This window comes from Clupea harengus, chromosome 13 (assembly GCF_900700415.2).
Source record: "Clupea harengus chromosome 13, Ch_v2.0.2, whole genome shotgun sequence".
Taxonomy (NCBI): domain Eukaryota; kingdom Metazoa; phylum Chordata; class Actinopteri; order Clupeiformes; family Clupeidae; genus Clupea; species Clupea harengus.
The window spans coordinates 14,050,401-14,064,716 of NC_045164.1; the positions used below are offsets into that span (position 1 = coordinate 14,050,401).

At 41.1% G+C, this 14,316-nt stretch overlaps 1 protein-coding gene across 1 annotated transcript; it reads left to right on the forward strand.

Annotated features, from left to right (window-relative positions):
• Positions 1-1,708: 1,708 nt before the first annotated feature.
• spata48 (spermatogenesis associated 48) lies at positions 1,709-10,955 on the forward strand. Its single transcript, XM_031579348.2, has 9 exons — positions 1,709-2,322; positions 2,452-2,549; positions 2,732-2,808; positions 2,940-3,078; positions 3,175-3,242; positions 3,418-3,459; positions 6,656-6,763; positions 7,307-7,408; positions 10,203-10,955. Exons 1-9 carry the CDS (start codon positions 1,842-1,844, stop codon positions 10,324-10,326), a joined length of 1,239 nt encoding a protein of 412 aa, XP_031435208.2. The 5' UTR covers positions 1,709-1,841; the 3' UTR covers positions 10,327-10,955.
• The last annotated feature ends 3,361 nt before the right edge of the window (positions 10,956-14,316 follow it).

Here is a 14,316-nt window from a genome sequence, read left to right on the forward strand (position 1 = left end):
ATAGATAGTCTATCCCTTTATGTTATAGCTCAGTCACTGCACAGATTATGGCCCCACACAAAAGGGATCAGTATACAGTAAATGTATCACTCTTCACTGACAATCTGTTTTTATGCTTTTTTAATGCTGCTTTTATCAGCTGAGACAAAAGTCCTTGGAATGCTTCTTATTGAATCTATTAGTCATTTTACTAAATGCTCATGGCCTCAGGCAGTACAGCGGTTTCACATCTGAATGTTTACAAAGAAAGGGACTTATCACACTCTCACCAAAACACAGTTTTGTCATTTAACATATTGTCATGAATACAAAATTCAAGCACTCAGCAATGTACATCAGTGACACATTCAGTGAATTATTTGTAGAGAAAATACAGAAAAGTGTTATAATCAACATATTGTTGACATAATGCCTGAGGTTTTCCAGGTCTTTATGTGCACACAAAACATTAAATCAACAAAAGCCTATGGTTGGTTTTGTGCAGAACTGCACTAGATTAGGTTGATCCATTCAAAAGTGAATGAACAAGTACAACAGAGCAAACAAGGGCTTTCTTTGTGTGTAAATGATTTAATCCTCAACTCTTATCTCTTTTTGCTCTTTTAATGTGCATTCTTGTTTGTTTTCATTCCTTTAGTTTACGATATTTTCCCCTTCATAGTATAAGCCCTGTGTTGTGGCAGAATTCATTTGAAGAGCTGAAATACTTACAGCGAAATCTTGTCAAAATGACCCTAATTGGGTTATTTTTAACCCAATATTTTCTCTTCTGACTGCTCTGTGCTTGTTTATTAGATGTTTATGTTAATGACAGCCTGGCTATAAAACCAGCCATCAACACTTATCATCATCATGTCATCCCTCTGTGAGGCATAAACTCAGCAGCACGGAGACAAGCGAGTAGGCCAATTTATTTATTTGTTTGTTTATAAATAACATTTACATTAAAATTACAGCCTTAACAAACCGAGCATTAACTGATATGGCTACTGAAGCAGAATGCATGTGATGTATTTTTTACTTCAGTGAGTAAACATACAGCATTATGTTGAAGTGATTAATAAGATCAAGTCATCTTCCATAGAAATATTGTAATGTTGACAATTCAGCTTTTAAAGTAACCACTTTAAAACACCTGTAAACCAATGACAGAACAAAATGTAAAAATATATATCATCCTCCAACATCCTTGCCTAAGCAATCCAGAAAATTCAAGTACTTATAATTTTCTGAAATCTAGTAAATGTGTCTAAAAATTAACATTCCTGTCCATATATTCTCAAGCTGTGCCAGGGGAGGGGGGATATTTAATTTACAAAATAAATGTCATGCCCACACGGGTCTTGGATAATTTCCCCCTCCCATTAGTACTAAAAGGTTTTATGTGAAATATTGCCATCTAGTGCTTTGAACTCGCTGTTGTTCAGCTTGTAACCATAATACTTCAAAAGACACTGCATTTTACAAGAAAGGTTATCATCTTGTAAAATAAATGTTATTAATTGTAGGTTCTCTGTTAGTGTTTCCTCTAAAGTACTTGCGTTCTGAGTATTATTCACTGGTTGGACCGATCAAGTTAAAGTAGGCCCATTAACTTGACAGCAGAGTAATTTGAGCCCCCTACTGTGACTCTGTCATCAATGACATAGGAGTCAAGCCACTGTCACTGTCTCTAGGCAACAGGAAACGCTGAACAGCGCTCTCAGCATACACCATGTCAGTTGCAATCTAGTCACACTCTAGTAGAGGATCAGACAAGGCTGAGGCATGTAAGACGGCAATTAGCTAACTTTGTAAAGGTTATTTTTGGCACTGACTACTGTGCCCTTTTGTCTTAAAAAATGTCGGCCTCTATGGAACCCCACAGAATTGCAGTCATTATGAGACCCAATCAGAGCCAAATTGGCTTGGACAGGTGGTTACACAAACAAATCAATCTGCCGCCCGAGAGGGGTCCCGAAGGAAGGTACGAATTCGAAAGCCTAAAAGAAAAAGCTTTCCATGATTTCACGAAATTCAATCCGCTAGCCCAGCCACCGGCGGCGAACGCAGCCTTGGCACCATCACGAGACGAGGTGTTACTAATCGACCCATGCTCAGGACAGCTGAGTGCAGGCGCTGAGGTGGATCTTGGAAACAAAAGAAGGCGCAAGTTTATAGACAGAGCCCACACTCCGTCTGACTTGTGGGTTCCAACTGGCTCCAGAGACAGACCGCAGACGCCACCACACAGGCCAGCCTCTGTGCAGTGTGACTCTGCTGAACACCGCTCATGGAATTCCAGAACCCTTTCTGACGCAGCAGTTCGAGCGGGCTTGGGAGGTAATTGCGTTTAGATGTGCAATATTAGTTTATGTTATCGAGTATTCTGAAGTGTGGGTACGTTGTAAGCAGTTTTGAGGCCTTTGAGATCAGCCATGTTGTGACTGTATATCTATTGTCATCACAAAGGTTGGACGAGCGCAGAAAGAGTGAAACCTGCTGCTCCAAATATTCCATGCTCATTGAAATCCTTTAGTTTCTTTCTGGGAAAGGATGAATCGAATTCGGTAGGCATATAGCACATAACTTATTTCCCCTGTGTGCATGTCAAAGTTGTATTAGGCTATATGTGTGTGATCTACAGATCTCGTCACATTTTTTTTCAAGTGCACTAGATCAGTGTGCCATCATACATAGGGGTTGAAGATATCTGACAGATGTAATGTTCTTTGATCTTTATACACTATAGAAGATGTACTCCATCATCTCACCACAGTCTGGGGATGAGGCAGCTCGGCACCGCATCTACACATCAATGGCCCAAAGGTCAGGTGCAGTGTTCATGGCACGTAGTTGAGGCCTTTCAGTGGAACAGCTCTCCACTGGGAACTGTACATACGGTAAGTCACTTTTGTCATGGCTGACTGACCTGATTGTGGTGTTATGATGTGTGGCAGAGGCTATGAGGATGTTGCTTGGGATACAAAGTTACCCCCGCGCCTGAAACCCCCAGCAACCACCCTGGAGAAAACAGCAGACCCTGTGGACCAGCGTTGGACTCTGAGAAGATACCACACCAGGCCTGAACTATGGCAGGTGAGCCCCTCCATATGGTGTTTAATTATCATGCTGTAGATTCAAGTCCGTGATTAGATTTGATGAAGATTTATTTTCCTGTACATTTCTGTCGAGGCTGTTGGCCCCCATTGGAACAGATATCAACTCCGATCAAGAAATGAAGTGAGGAAGCCAATCACATTGTACGTTTTTTTCTGCTATAACTTTTCTGATTGTATCTAGAAAAGTACAAATCTGCCATACTGATAATAATGATGATAATGAGACGGTCCTACACAAAGAAATGATCAGTGGAAGATTTTGTAGGTCTTTTAAAATGACTTTGCCAACTCACATTTGTATTATTTTGTTCAACAGTACCAGCCCGTGTCCAAAGTCTGGCCAGATCCCTTTGTACTGGTGAGTGAGTTGGACCAATCTATCAGATTATACATATAGGTGAACACTTTCACTTTCTCTTTTCACCTTCACCTATTTTATTATGGGGGGGGGGGGGCAGAAGGGGAGGAGAGACAATCAGAAACATGGCAGATTAATTCATACACGTATCAGGATGAGCATGCTAGCATACACAATCTATTCAAACATAACATGGTTATACATTATGTATAAAAACAAATAGTGGATTAGGTGGGTAGAGAGCATTCAAGTATCATAGAACAGCTTAGTGGGCATACAGTCTGCTCCTAGGGTACTATTACAAGGGTAAGTAGAGTAATGGAACAGGATACTGTGTGGATGGTGGCGATTATTTACATTGCAGGTAAAGCTAGCACAGAGTATGGGATAGAATAAGTGCATGACAGTGTGGTGGGGGTGGGTAGGTGTAGGTCCAGGGTTTTTTGCAAGTAGGTCAAGTGGAGAGACTACAGCAGCCTCCCACAGTGAATATAGTCTAGACTAGGAGGGGAAGAAAGAGACAAAGTAGATAACTTTTCAAATCATCAATCTACTTAAAGTGTAACTACACCAAACATTTTAGCTGTAAACTTCATTGACAAACTATTATATTAAAAATGTTTGTGGCATGGAAAAAAACATTAGGGTGTACATCACCCCAGTGACAAAAATGTACCATTATAGCATTTAAAAGCATACTGTGCATACTGTTGCATAATGTTGCATAATGTTGAGATAATATAGGACCACATAAATGCATGATTTACTGTTGCTAGATTTACTATTTACTGTTACTATTAGATATACTAAACCAACGGCACATCGAGACTAGATAAATGTTTATTTGTCAGCATCAGCAAAACATGGTTTTGGCGAACAGAAGTAGTAGAAGTGAAAGAGGTTAGCTCTCTTACCCTGTTTTAAGGTTGCTAGTTGGCTTTGCTGTCATGTTATATCAGACAAACCCAGAGAAGGCCTTGGCAGATGATGTTTCTGATAGATTATGTCTGCCTCATAGAAATAAAACAGAACTTTAACTCATAGATGCACAATAAGTGCAGTTGCTGACACACGACCACCAACAACACTACATTGAATCTAAGATTGATAAAATTGATTCATTCCGAGATTGATCAATAATTGTTCAAATTTAATATGATGAAAATCACTGGCCCCTTCAAAAATAAACGATCAGGCTCAGTCATCAAATATTGTGCCTGCAGCTATGTTTTCAGCCCAGTTTGAAGCCTCCTCCCTGAGCTACGACACAACTGGAGCGGAGAGAGCAGCTGAAGCCTTCAAAGCACAAGAGCGACTGTATTTTTTACAATTTACTTTAGCGGTTGCTCTTTACAATCAATTTTGCCACAAATTGTGAAAAAAATCTAACCAGATTAAAATTATTTAGATTACATTTTCTCCCCGTTGACACTGAGGATGCGATGAAGGCTTTCGAGGGCGGTGCTCCCCCTCATGCTTAATGGAGAATGAATGTGTTCAGTCATCATACCCAGATGGAGCCAACCCACTAGACACATGCAACAGAACGTACCACACATGCAAGCCATGTCATAGACTCACAGCTGACCACAAACACTAAAACAACAGCCATGTTTGCATATGCAGGATTCAAATCCTCATCTTTATGGTTCAGTGCTACCATGTTTTGGTTATCTGCACACAAGTTGATGTATTTTTGGTGGATCAAATGGTGCTTTTTTCATCCACTTGAAAAATAGAAAATGAAATAGTATTGTACAACTAGAGAAGAAGATTAACTTGGATTAGTAATAGTAATAATGACGAGTAGATATAATAAAGTCCCATGGAGGCCACAGTGGGCCCACACCCAGTGGCCTTGGGAGCCCCAATGCTGAGGGCCCTGCCTGGGTAAACACAGTGGGCCTCTGTGGGATTACTGTGGACAAGCTCATGGTCTCTATAGGGAGCCACGTGTCCCACATGCACATATGATGGTTAGGGCTAACTATAGGATTTTGTCGGCTTGCCTTGGTGGGGGTGACCTTATTGAATCCACATTTGCACATGTGGTATTTGAATGTTGTGGCAAACCTATGGCTTTATTTAATATTGACCAATGCTGTAGAATTGCTGTCAGGTCTATATAATTGGCACAGTGAAATTGGAGGTCTTTCTCTGTGGCCTTGAGCCAAACCAAGAAAAAGGCTATATTCTGTCATTAAGGAGAAATTTGACAACATATTGATTCTTCCTGAATTCTAACTCTGTGCTGGGGAGTGTTTGGGGAGTTTAAAGAAGGACACACACTGCTGTTGAAGGACATAGGTGTGTGTTTTTAGAGGAGGCGTGAGTTTTTGTGTTTTGAGAAACCATATTGGAAGTCCTGGCAACCAACCAACATTGTTTGTGCCGCACTATGGCAATAATCACACTGGTACCACTGTAGCAGCAGAGGTCAAGCATTAGCTTGGACCGTGCCCAAGGCCAGTCACAAAGCAATAGGCTAGAAATCTTTCTGTGATTTCCTGAAGTGCTCTCTTGTTAGAATCTAAACACTCTGGTTGATCAGAATCCATTAAATGCTTCCTGTTACATTGAGTAGATATTAGTTTATGTGGAACACTTGCTCTGTCACTGGCTGTCTCTTAATGTGTGTGCCACATACTATATGGCTATCTCCTTCTCACTAGTAAGCAAAAACTCTATTGTTGAAGTATGTGGTACATAGTTGTAGTTGACACACAGACTTTGCAAAGATGCCATAGAAAAAAAGTGCAAGCTTTCACAAATGTGTTAACAGAGCCACCTAGTGGTACTGCAACAATGATTCACACACCTGTTTGAACATTACTATTCACCACTGCAGCCCCACAGAGCCTGGGAACAAATCTGTAATATTTTTGTAATCAAAACCCTTGGATGACTCATGGTAAAGTGTCAATTTTGAAATGCTTTTGCTACCAACAAATTTGGTATGTATGATGTCAAAGCAAGTGTGTCTGATATTGCAATGAATTTCTGACATATTGGCAATTGTAGTTGGATGGTATATCCCTCCACATGACAGTCGTGCAGTGTGACAAGGCATCTGATTACAAGATATATCTCTCTCTCTCTGTGTGTGTGTGTGTGTGTGTGTGTGTGTGTGTGTGTGTGTGTGTGTGTGTGTGTGTGTGTGTGTGTGTGTGCGGATGCATAATATCTCCTTTTATAGTGGCTCAGTTGGATCAGAGAACATGGACAACATAGACATTGTTGGGGAGGACTTCACCCCTCTTACCATGCTGCGTAAAATTATTCCTCCATACACCCCCACTGCATAGTGAGTACACACTGTTGAGTATGCCTCCATACACCCCCACTGCACAGTGAGTACACACTGTTGAGTATGCCTCCATACACCCCCACTGCACAGTGAGTACACACTGTTGAGTATGCCTCCATACACCCCCACTGCACAGTGAGTACACACTGTTGAGTATGCCTCCATACACCCCCACTGCACAGTGAGTACACACTGTTGAGTATGAAATAGAATGCAAATGAAAGGACAGATGTATTGACTGATGAATGGAAAGATTGATAAAGAGACGATACACAAACACACAGGACCCATTAACTTTAATAGCGACACCAAGCACGTCATGACATTTATTTTTTTTAAAGATTTATTTATGGGCTTTTTAGACTTTATTTGGATAGGACGGTGTATCCCCGCGGGCATTGTAGCCCGTAAATGGGGGGCTTATTGGCTTGCGCCACAGTGCCCCCCACATCATGACATTTTTAACGTCTTTTAACATATGTACATAATGTCTTTATTTTATGTGGTACATTTACCAAAGTCCTGTTTTGTGTTTGTAAGTCGTCCTACCAGCCGAGGCTACACTGGTAAAGGCCATTACGACACGGCCTGCCCATCCAGCTGCTGCCTGCCTGCTGTCCCCTGCACTGCTCCTGCCCTGGGGTAAGTTCCCCACACTCACCCACTGCCATCACCACTAAGCCACTGCATGGCTGATGGTTTGCCTGAGGGCTGCCATTGATCTGGTCTAAAAGGATGCCAAAATGCAGGGGGCCAACTGTAAGAGAGCCGGTTCAGAGCCGTTGTTCCAGGTTTGGTCACGGCATCTCATGGCACAGCTCCAGAAATGTGACACGTTGAAGATATTCTGCACCATGACAATTGTTTGTCTCAGTAATTAAAATGTGTTAGACTATGAAATTGGCTAATATGCGATGCTGCTGTGGCTGCAGAATACCATTAGGGTGTTCTGTTCTCACCGATACATTTGAATCATGTTGAGAGTTCACTGGCAGGTTATCAGCCACAAATCTGCAGTGTTGAGTTGTTTTTGCCACCAGTGTCACCATATATGTTTATCTGCAGTGATAAAATACAATTTAGTTTGTCAATTATGTACCAGGAGTATGTATTATTATAGAAGTATGGAGATCTAAGTGCACTGGCCAATCATATTGTATTACAGATCAATTTCAATTTTGGTGGACTTTTCATGAACATTGATGAATTGTGTTATATACTGTATAGTGTTAATAGTTTCAGGATGCATTCTCCCTGGTGGTCAACGTGTCTGTGTGACAGTCTCACAAATGGGTCACACCTGATCAACCTGCTGTTGGTTGGTTGTTTATCTATATCATCTGTCTGGCCCCAGTCTATAAATGTACACCTTGACCAGAGTATAGGTCAGTAGTATCAGCAGGGACAAGATCAAATCTGGAATAGCTACCCTTTCAGAGTCCCAGATCTGCAAGGCCATCCCAGAGGGCACCAGTCCTGCTGCTGACTAAATCAAGTTTAAACAATCTAAGAGAAAATGTTTCTGAGGACACTGTCCATTATTATCTAACCAAGAAACTGAGATTCTAAGCTTATATTGCATATTTTATTGCAAAAAAAAGCATGTCACTCTGAACTGAGCTTATAGAAAGAAAGCTTTGATAACCTTTATTTTAGGAAGAGACAAGAGATTGGACTTTACAAAAAAAAAAAAAAAGCATGTCACTCTGAGCCAAGAGAAGTGGGAGAGCATCTCCACATGTGCAGTGTTTGTGCCCACACCATGGCCTCCTCTCAGTCTCAGACCACTCAGGACTGTCCACAGCTACATTCATAAGAGGCTGGTCCATTCCATCCCTGAACGACTTGAGGATGAGATCAGGATGAAAGAGGGACACAGTGGCTTTGGAATGAATTGATTCTGTTTTGACTCATAATATCAGATGATTTTGTGTAGGATGAATGTTTTTTTAGTTTTTTGAGACACCCTGTATTATAGCTGAATGGTCACATTTTGTGCACATCTGTGAGGCTGTTGTGTTGGCAACTTTATGTCAGCAGGTGGCAGTAATGTAGCACACCGTCACAGCATGAAATTCTAGTTCCTCACTATATTGTGTAGACAAGTGCAAATGTATCACCAAGATGGCCCTTTCCAGCCAAAATAGCAGGGTCAGGATCATATGCACAGCACATACTTAAACACATGTGTAAGATCATATGCACGGCACATACTTAAACACATGTGTAAGATCATATGCACGGCACATACTTAAACACATGTGTAAGTTCATATGCACAGCACATACTTAAACACATGTGTAAGTTCATATGCCTTACCTTCAAGTGCGCACACATGATCAGGGAAGAAAGTGGTCCATCTGGTTTGAAAAGCAGGACCGTCTCTTTGCCTCTCTTTTACGCGTATCCCGTCTGTTAGGAGCCGGAGCTTCCAATTATTAGGCCTGGCCTAGATGTACCACACCTCAGTGATCCACATGTGTGTTTATTTTGGGTTTGGTGGTTTGTGGGTGAGAGAAGGTCAGCATGCAGAATTATGGAGGTTAATGTCACGTGTAGGGAATGGGTATAAAAAGGGGTAATGCATATGAACGCAATATTCATAGATTTGAACAAAAGCACAGAATAATGAAAACCGTTCAGACAGATTTAGTTCCCTTTTCACAGCTATGGTCAGGCATCTCCTCAAAAGTAAATACATTTAACAGAACAGCTTCCGCAAGGATGAAATAAATGCCCCAACTATCTCCTATCTCCCAACATTGTCAGTGCATTGTGTGTTTAACTTTGAAAAGGAGAGGAAGAGAAGCATTGGAGGAAGAGCAACCCTGTGGCAAGGAGGCTCTGGCTCTCCGACTGCTGCCCCACGGTTTGATGTAAAACCTGTTTCCTAGCAGGGCCCCTAAAGAGCAGGTTTACCGGCTTTTGGAGCCGTTCTCTCCAGGTGGCCCCATCCAGAGCTGAAGTGTTCCTAGTCGTGGTAATGGTGGTTTTACAGCAACCACCTCCATTTCCCTGGAATAGATGGCCCTCGAAAATCTGTTTCCTCCGACGACAAAACTAGCCTCTCATATATTCAAACTTATAACGGAAAATGGCAAGACCCTTAGATTTATCTATGCATGATGGATAGTCATTTTTATTCATTTTTTATCATATTAAATGAAGATGTATTATTTTTATATTTAATTCACCTGTACATATAGGTTATTATTTTTGGTGTATTTTGTCGTCTTGGATGGCTGAACCATCACCTCAAAATTATGGATTGGTTTGTTCAGATGTTTTCCCAGTTTGTGATACCATCTAAATATCTCATGATCAGAAATCAATCTTATGCAAAGCAATGTAACAGCAGTTAGCTCTTCAAGAGAGACATGGTAATTGTAATGTGTGGTGCAACCGTAGGTTGAATGCAGGTCCGTGTCTTTTTCAGGAGCAGCCGTTGGAGCCCCCCCGCCTTCGGCCACACCGGCCCGCTGTCCAGGATGGTGACCACCACTCCCCCCCAGAACCCTTTCCTCCAGCCACGCCTTCCAGTGTTCCCCATCCCCACTTAGAAAGAAAGCATGCGTGCGCACACACACAGACACACACACACACATACACACACACACACACACACACACACACACACACACACACACAGACACACACACACACAGAAAAGACACACTACACAGAGTAATAAAGATGTGAAATTTTTTTGGGGAAATGTAAGGTTCTCTTCATGAAATCCAATCTGTGTTTGTGAATAGATCTGTAATGATGTGATGTCAGTGACTGATTCTCTGAGAATTCGGAATAATGAGATGCTTCGTTAGCATAATTTCCCTTGATTTAGATGAGTGGTTCTGTGAATATGGAGAGAGTGAGCATAGTCTATCATTGTCTTCTCAAACTTCTGTGTGTGTGTGAGAATGTGTGCAAGTGTGTAAAAGTTTTCATTTGTTTGGAGTTTGGAGAACAGTTAGAGTGAATTAAAAACTATTTTTTTTTGTCTTGCCAATTTTGAATGGTAGAGCACAATATAGTTTAAGCTACACCACACATTTCTCTGTTGAGTGCGTTTTTATATGAACACCACCAGTGGTTGTTCTCAAAAACATTGCTTTTCTAGTTTTGGAAAACCTCTGAGAAATGAGATGAAGCTGTGGGAAGATTGGGCAGTTTTTGTGTGTCTATTGTGAAAAGATATAATAAAAATGATACAGTATATTCATGAAACAGCATTTAAGTAGGCCTAGATGCCTATTAATGTTGCAACATTTTTATGTACACACATCAAAAATCACATCTTCAACCCAATCTCAGAACATGGACCTCTGGTTGGTTTGCAACCTGGAACTATAGTTTGATAAAAGATGCTGCTATCTTTTAAGGAGGAGGATAGGAACATGAGTTTCCCTTTGTTCCTCTGTCCTCTTTCTTTGTATTAAGTCCACTAACAGCCATCGTCTCTCAGCCATGCTCTATGTTGGCGTACTCCTCTCCATGCCCTGACCCAAGCCTTCTCCTCAGTACACTGGAATATTCTTGATAAGAAATGTTTGCAAAGTTCTGATGCCATTTGGTGAGATGACCACCATCCTTTCCAAGTAGATTAGCATATTTTCCATCTATTCCTATATTCTGACCTCAGCACTGATACATTTTGAAAACAAATCCAAACGAATTGAACTAGTGTTACATTAGCATGAGTAGAAAAAGAAACACGCTAGTCTGAATGCATAGTCAGAATAAACCAGACTTAGAGAGCTTTAAAAGAGACTTTTTCCATGTTTTATCAGTACTGATCATTGTTTTTCAGATATTTCATACGGTGCTCTGATGCTATGCCCTTGTGAATTGCAACTGCTGGAGTATGTGCCGTTGTCTTCCTACCATCCATCCTGTTGCGTTTTTTTTTCTGAGTTTTGCTCAAACCATTTTCAGCTGCGGTCTCTGTAACCTTGACACCTTGGCCTTGGTGGGAATAACACTGTCTGTTCAGCTCCCAGTGATGGAGATGTGGTTAGCAGATAACCAACGTCCTTTTGGAGGCTACGGCTGTTTTCCTGCCCTGGCTCTGCTCTGGGAGGGGCCCCACTCGTTCCTACCAAGAGCTTCTATCTGCTGTCTGTTGGCCTTCTGTTCCAAGGGGCCTTTCCTAGTGCCCTGTTTGAAAGGTATACTATGGTCAGTGGAAAGGGTTAATTTGGTGATTAGCCCTTTAAACATGGCTGTAGTATTTTATGCTGTGACACAATTTGGCTTTCATTCATCATCTAAACACTGTAAAGAAAATATCTAATACGGTGTAATTTCATGGGTAAATAATTAATCTTAAAATACTTAATAATTACTTTGGCATCATGTTAGTGGTGTGACACATGCCATGGTAGTGTATTAGCTTCCAATTATGGAAACTGCTGTTTTTTTTCAGTCAAAAAAAAAAAATTATTCAGACACCTATGCAGTGGTGATCTCCATCTCGAGTTAGCTAAATTTGCTCAACATCTCAAGAAATTGTCAAAAATGGCAGAGAAACTAGTCACATAGCAATTTGCAACTGGATATAGGTTCATACCTTTAAAACTGACTGTCTTGTGCTTAAATACCCTTCGCCACAGGTTGATGTGCATTCCCAAACAGAGCAAAATATATATTCACATGCGATTATATCTCTCTCGTGCCCTTTCCTCTTTCCTGCATAATCCCTCTCTCCACATCAGTAGTTTACATCTCATCATCAGGCTTTGCTTTCACACTAGGGTCACAAACATAATGGCTTCCTCGCTGACAATGCTTCTGGCTCTCGGTGTCGCTCTTGCCTGGCCAAGAGATTAATTTCCCCTCAGCGTCTTAATTTTTACTCGTCATTTCTCCATAAAGAGGGTAAATGTCAAGCATGCCTGACTCCCTCTAGTGACACATCCATTCCTGTAGATAATTAGCATAAGGAAATTGATGCTTTAGTGTGCAAAGGGGAATTTAATTTACTCTGACATCCTGCCGCATAATTCATTCCCAAAGAAAGTTAGATTTCTCAGCCCACCAACTGCAAATTTCACTATTAACATGATTACCAACCCTGAACACCTCAAACTTATTTAGGTATTTAAACCAATTATGGCCTACATGTTCTTGAACCTCCTAAATTGGGAGCTGTGAATGCTGCTTAAAGATCCATGAAATAAGACAGAGGCAGAAGCTTTTGTTCAGGATCCTCTCAGGTTTAGTTTGCTGAACACTGACATGTGGCAAATCCACCAGTGCTTTTAAATTACACCATTATCCATTGCGCTGCTCCAGATGAAATGCTTGGGTCCAATTAATTCAGTTCATCTGTTGATTTTGAGAGTATATGGCAGACACTTTAAGAAAATACCCTTTGTCTTGTCTTTGAAAAATTGAATTACATTTTTCCTCATCTATTGAAATAGGTCCCAAAGTATATAGTACCACCATATAAGGGAACACAATTATATGTACAGGAAAATACACACCATGTTTATGAACAATGAAAAATAAATATACAGTGTATAAATAATATATATTGGATGAAAAATTGTGGAAAATATTCGGGAAAGCAATGGGTCTACTAAATATGCTCTATCACAGGCCCAGGCCTAATAGCCTGGAGATGTTCCTCTGTGTCATTTGGATTCTCTGATACTGTATCTCTGAGACCGGGAAGCCCGTGTTCACCCTGCTAGTTATGATTTGCAGGAGACACCGTAGTGCTGAGTCACGGCCCCCCTTCTGCCCCCCGAGCCTCCGAGCCTCCACGGTTGGCATTCCCTCGGCCTGGCCTCTGGATAAGGACCAGAGCAGGGCTGCCTTCTTAACCACTCCTTATTATACACCAGCTCTTGACCCACTGTCCCTCGAATACCCACAAGGTATATTTGTTTGTTGTGAGGTCTGCCCTGCGCAACATTATACACTGTCATGATGAATCAACATGCCCAGCCTCTACCAGTGTTTCTCCAGGGTCCTTTGAGTTCCTCTTTTGTTACTCAGACCAACCGCCTGTGAAAGTCCTGGTTCATCTCAGATAAGGGCTGCCTCCTACTGTACGTGACTCAGCAGCCACTCGGGGCCTGCAGCCACCTCTCCACAGATAAAGCTACCTTGAAGGGTTCAAAACAAGGAACATTTGGGAGGGGAGTCTCTGGGTTCATAGGCTGGGTGCTGTAATAGAGTCAAGCAGACAAAGCGTAACAGAATCATTATTTAGAGTATAATGACAAAACATGGGAGTGAAATGAGCCTATTTATTCAAAACCAAACTTGCTGCACATTATTTATTGATCTCTATAAATATTAATGATAAAATGATAGCCATATTTTGAATGATTGCTGGCAATATCATAGTGGAGCATACCTTCCTATTCAACTAAGGATTTTTGATAAACCAATGCCAAAGGTTGAACAGGTCGTATCTCGTTCTGATTTTCAAAATTATCATATTGAAATGAAGAGTAGAGTACAGATTATTTAGATATTCATCTCTGTCTAGAATATAGTGTATTGCAGAGAAACATGTTGGTTCATGACATTTTACT

Excerpts from the sequence above, each read along its gene's own strand:
- spata48 (XM_031579348.2), top strand. The coding sequence starts at position 1,842 with ATGTCGGCCTCTATGGAACCCCACAGAATTGCAGTCATTATGAGACCC. Across the intron at positions 6,764-7,306 it reads CCATACACCCCCACTGCATA|TCGTCCTACCAGCCGAGGCT; the intron begins GTGAGTACACAC and ends TGTGTTTGTAAG. Across the intron at positions 7,409-10,202 it reads TGCACTGCTCCTGCCCTGGG|GAGCAGCCGTTGGAGCCCCC; the intron begins GTAAGTTCCCCA and ends TGTCTTTTTCAG.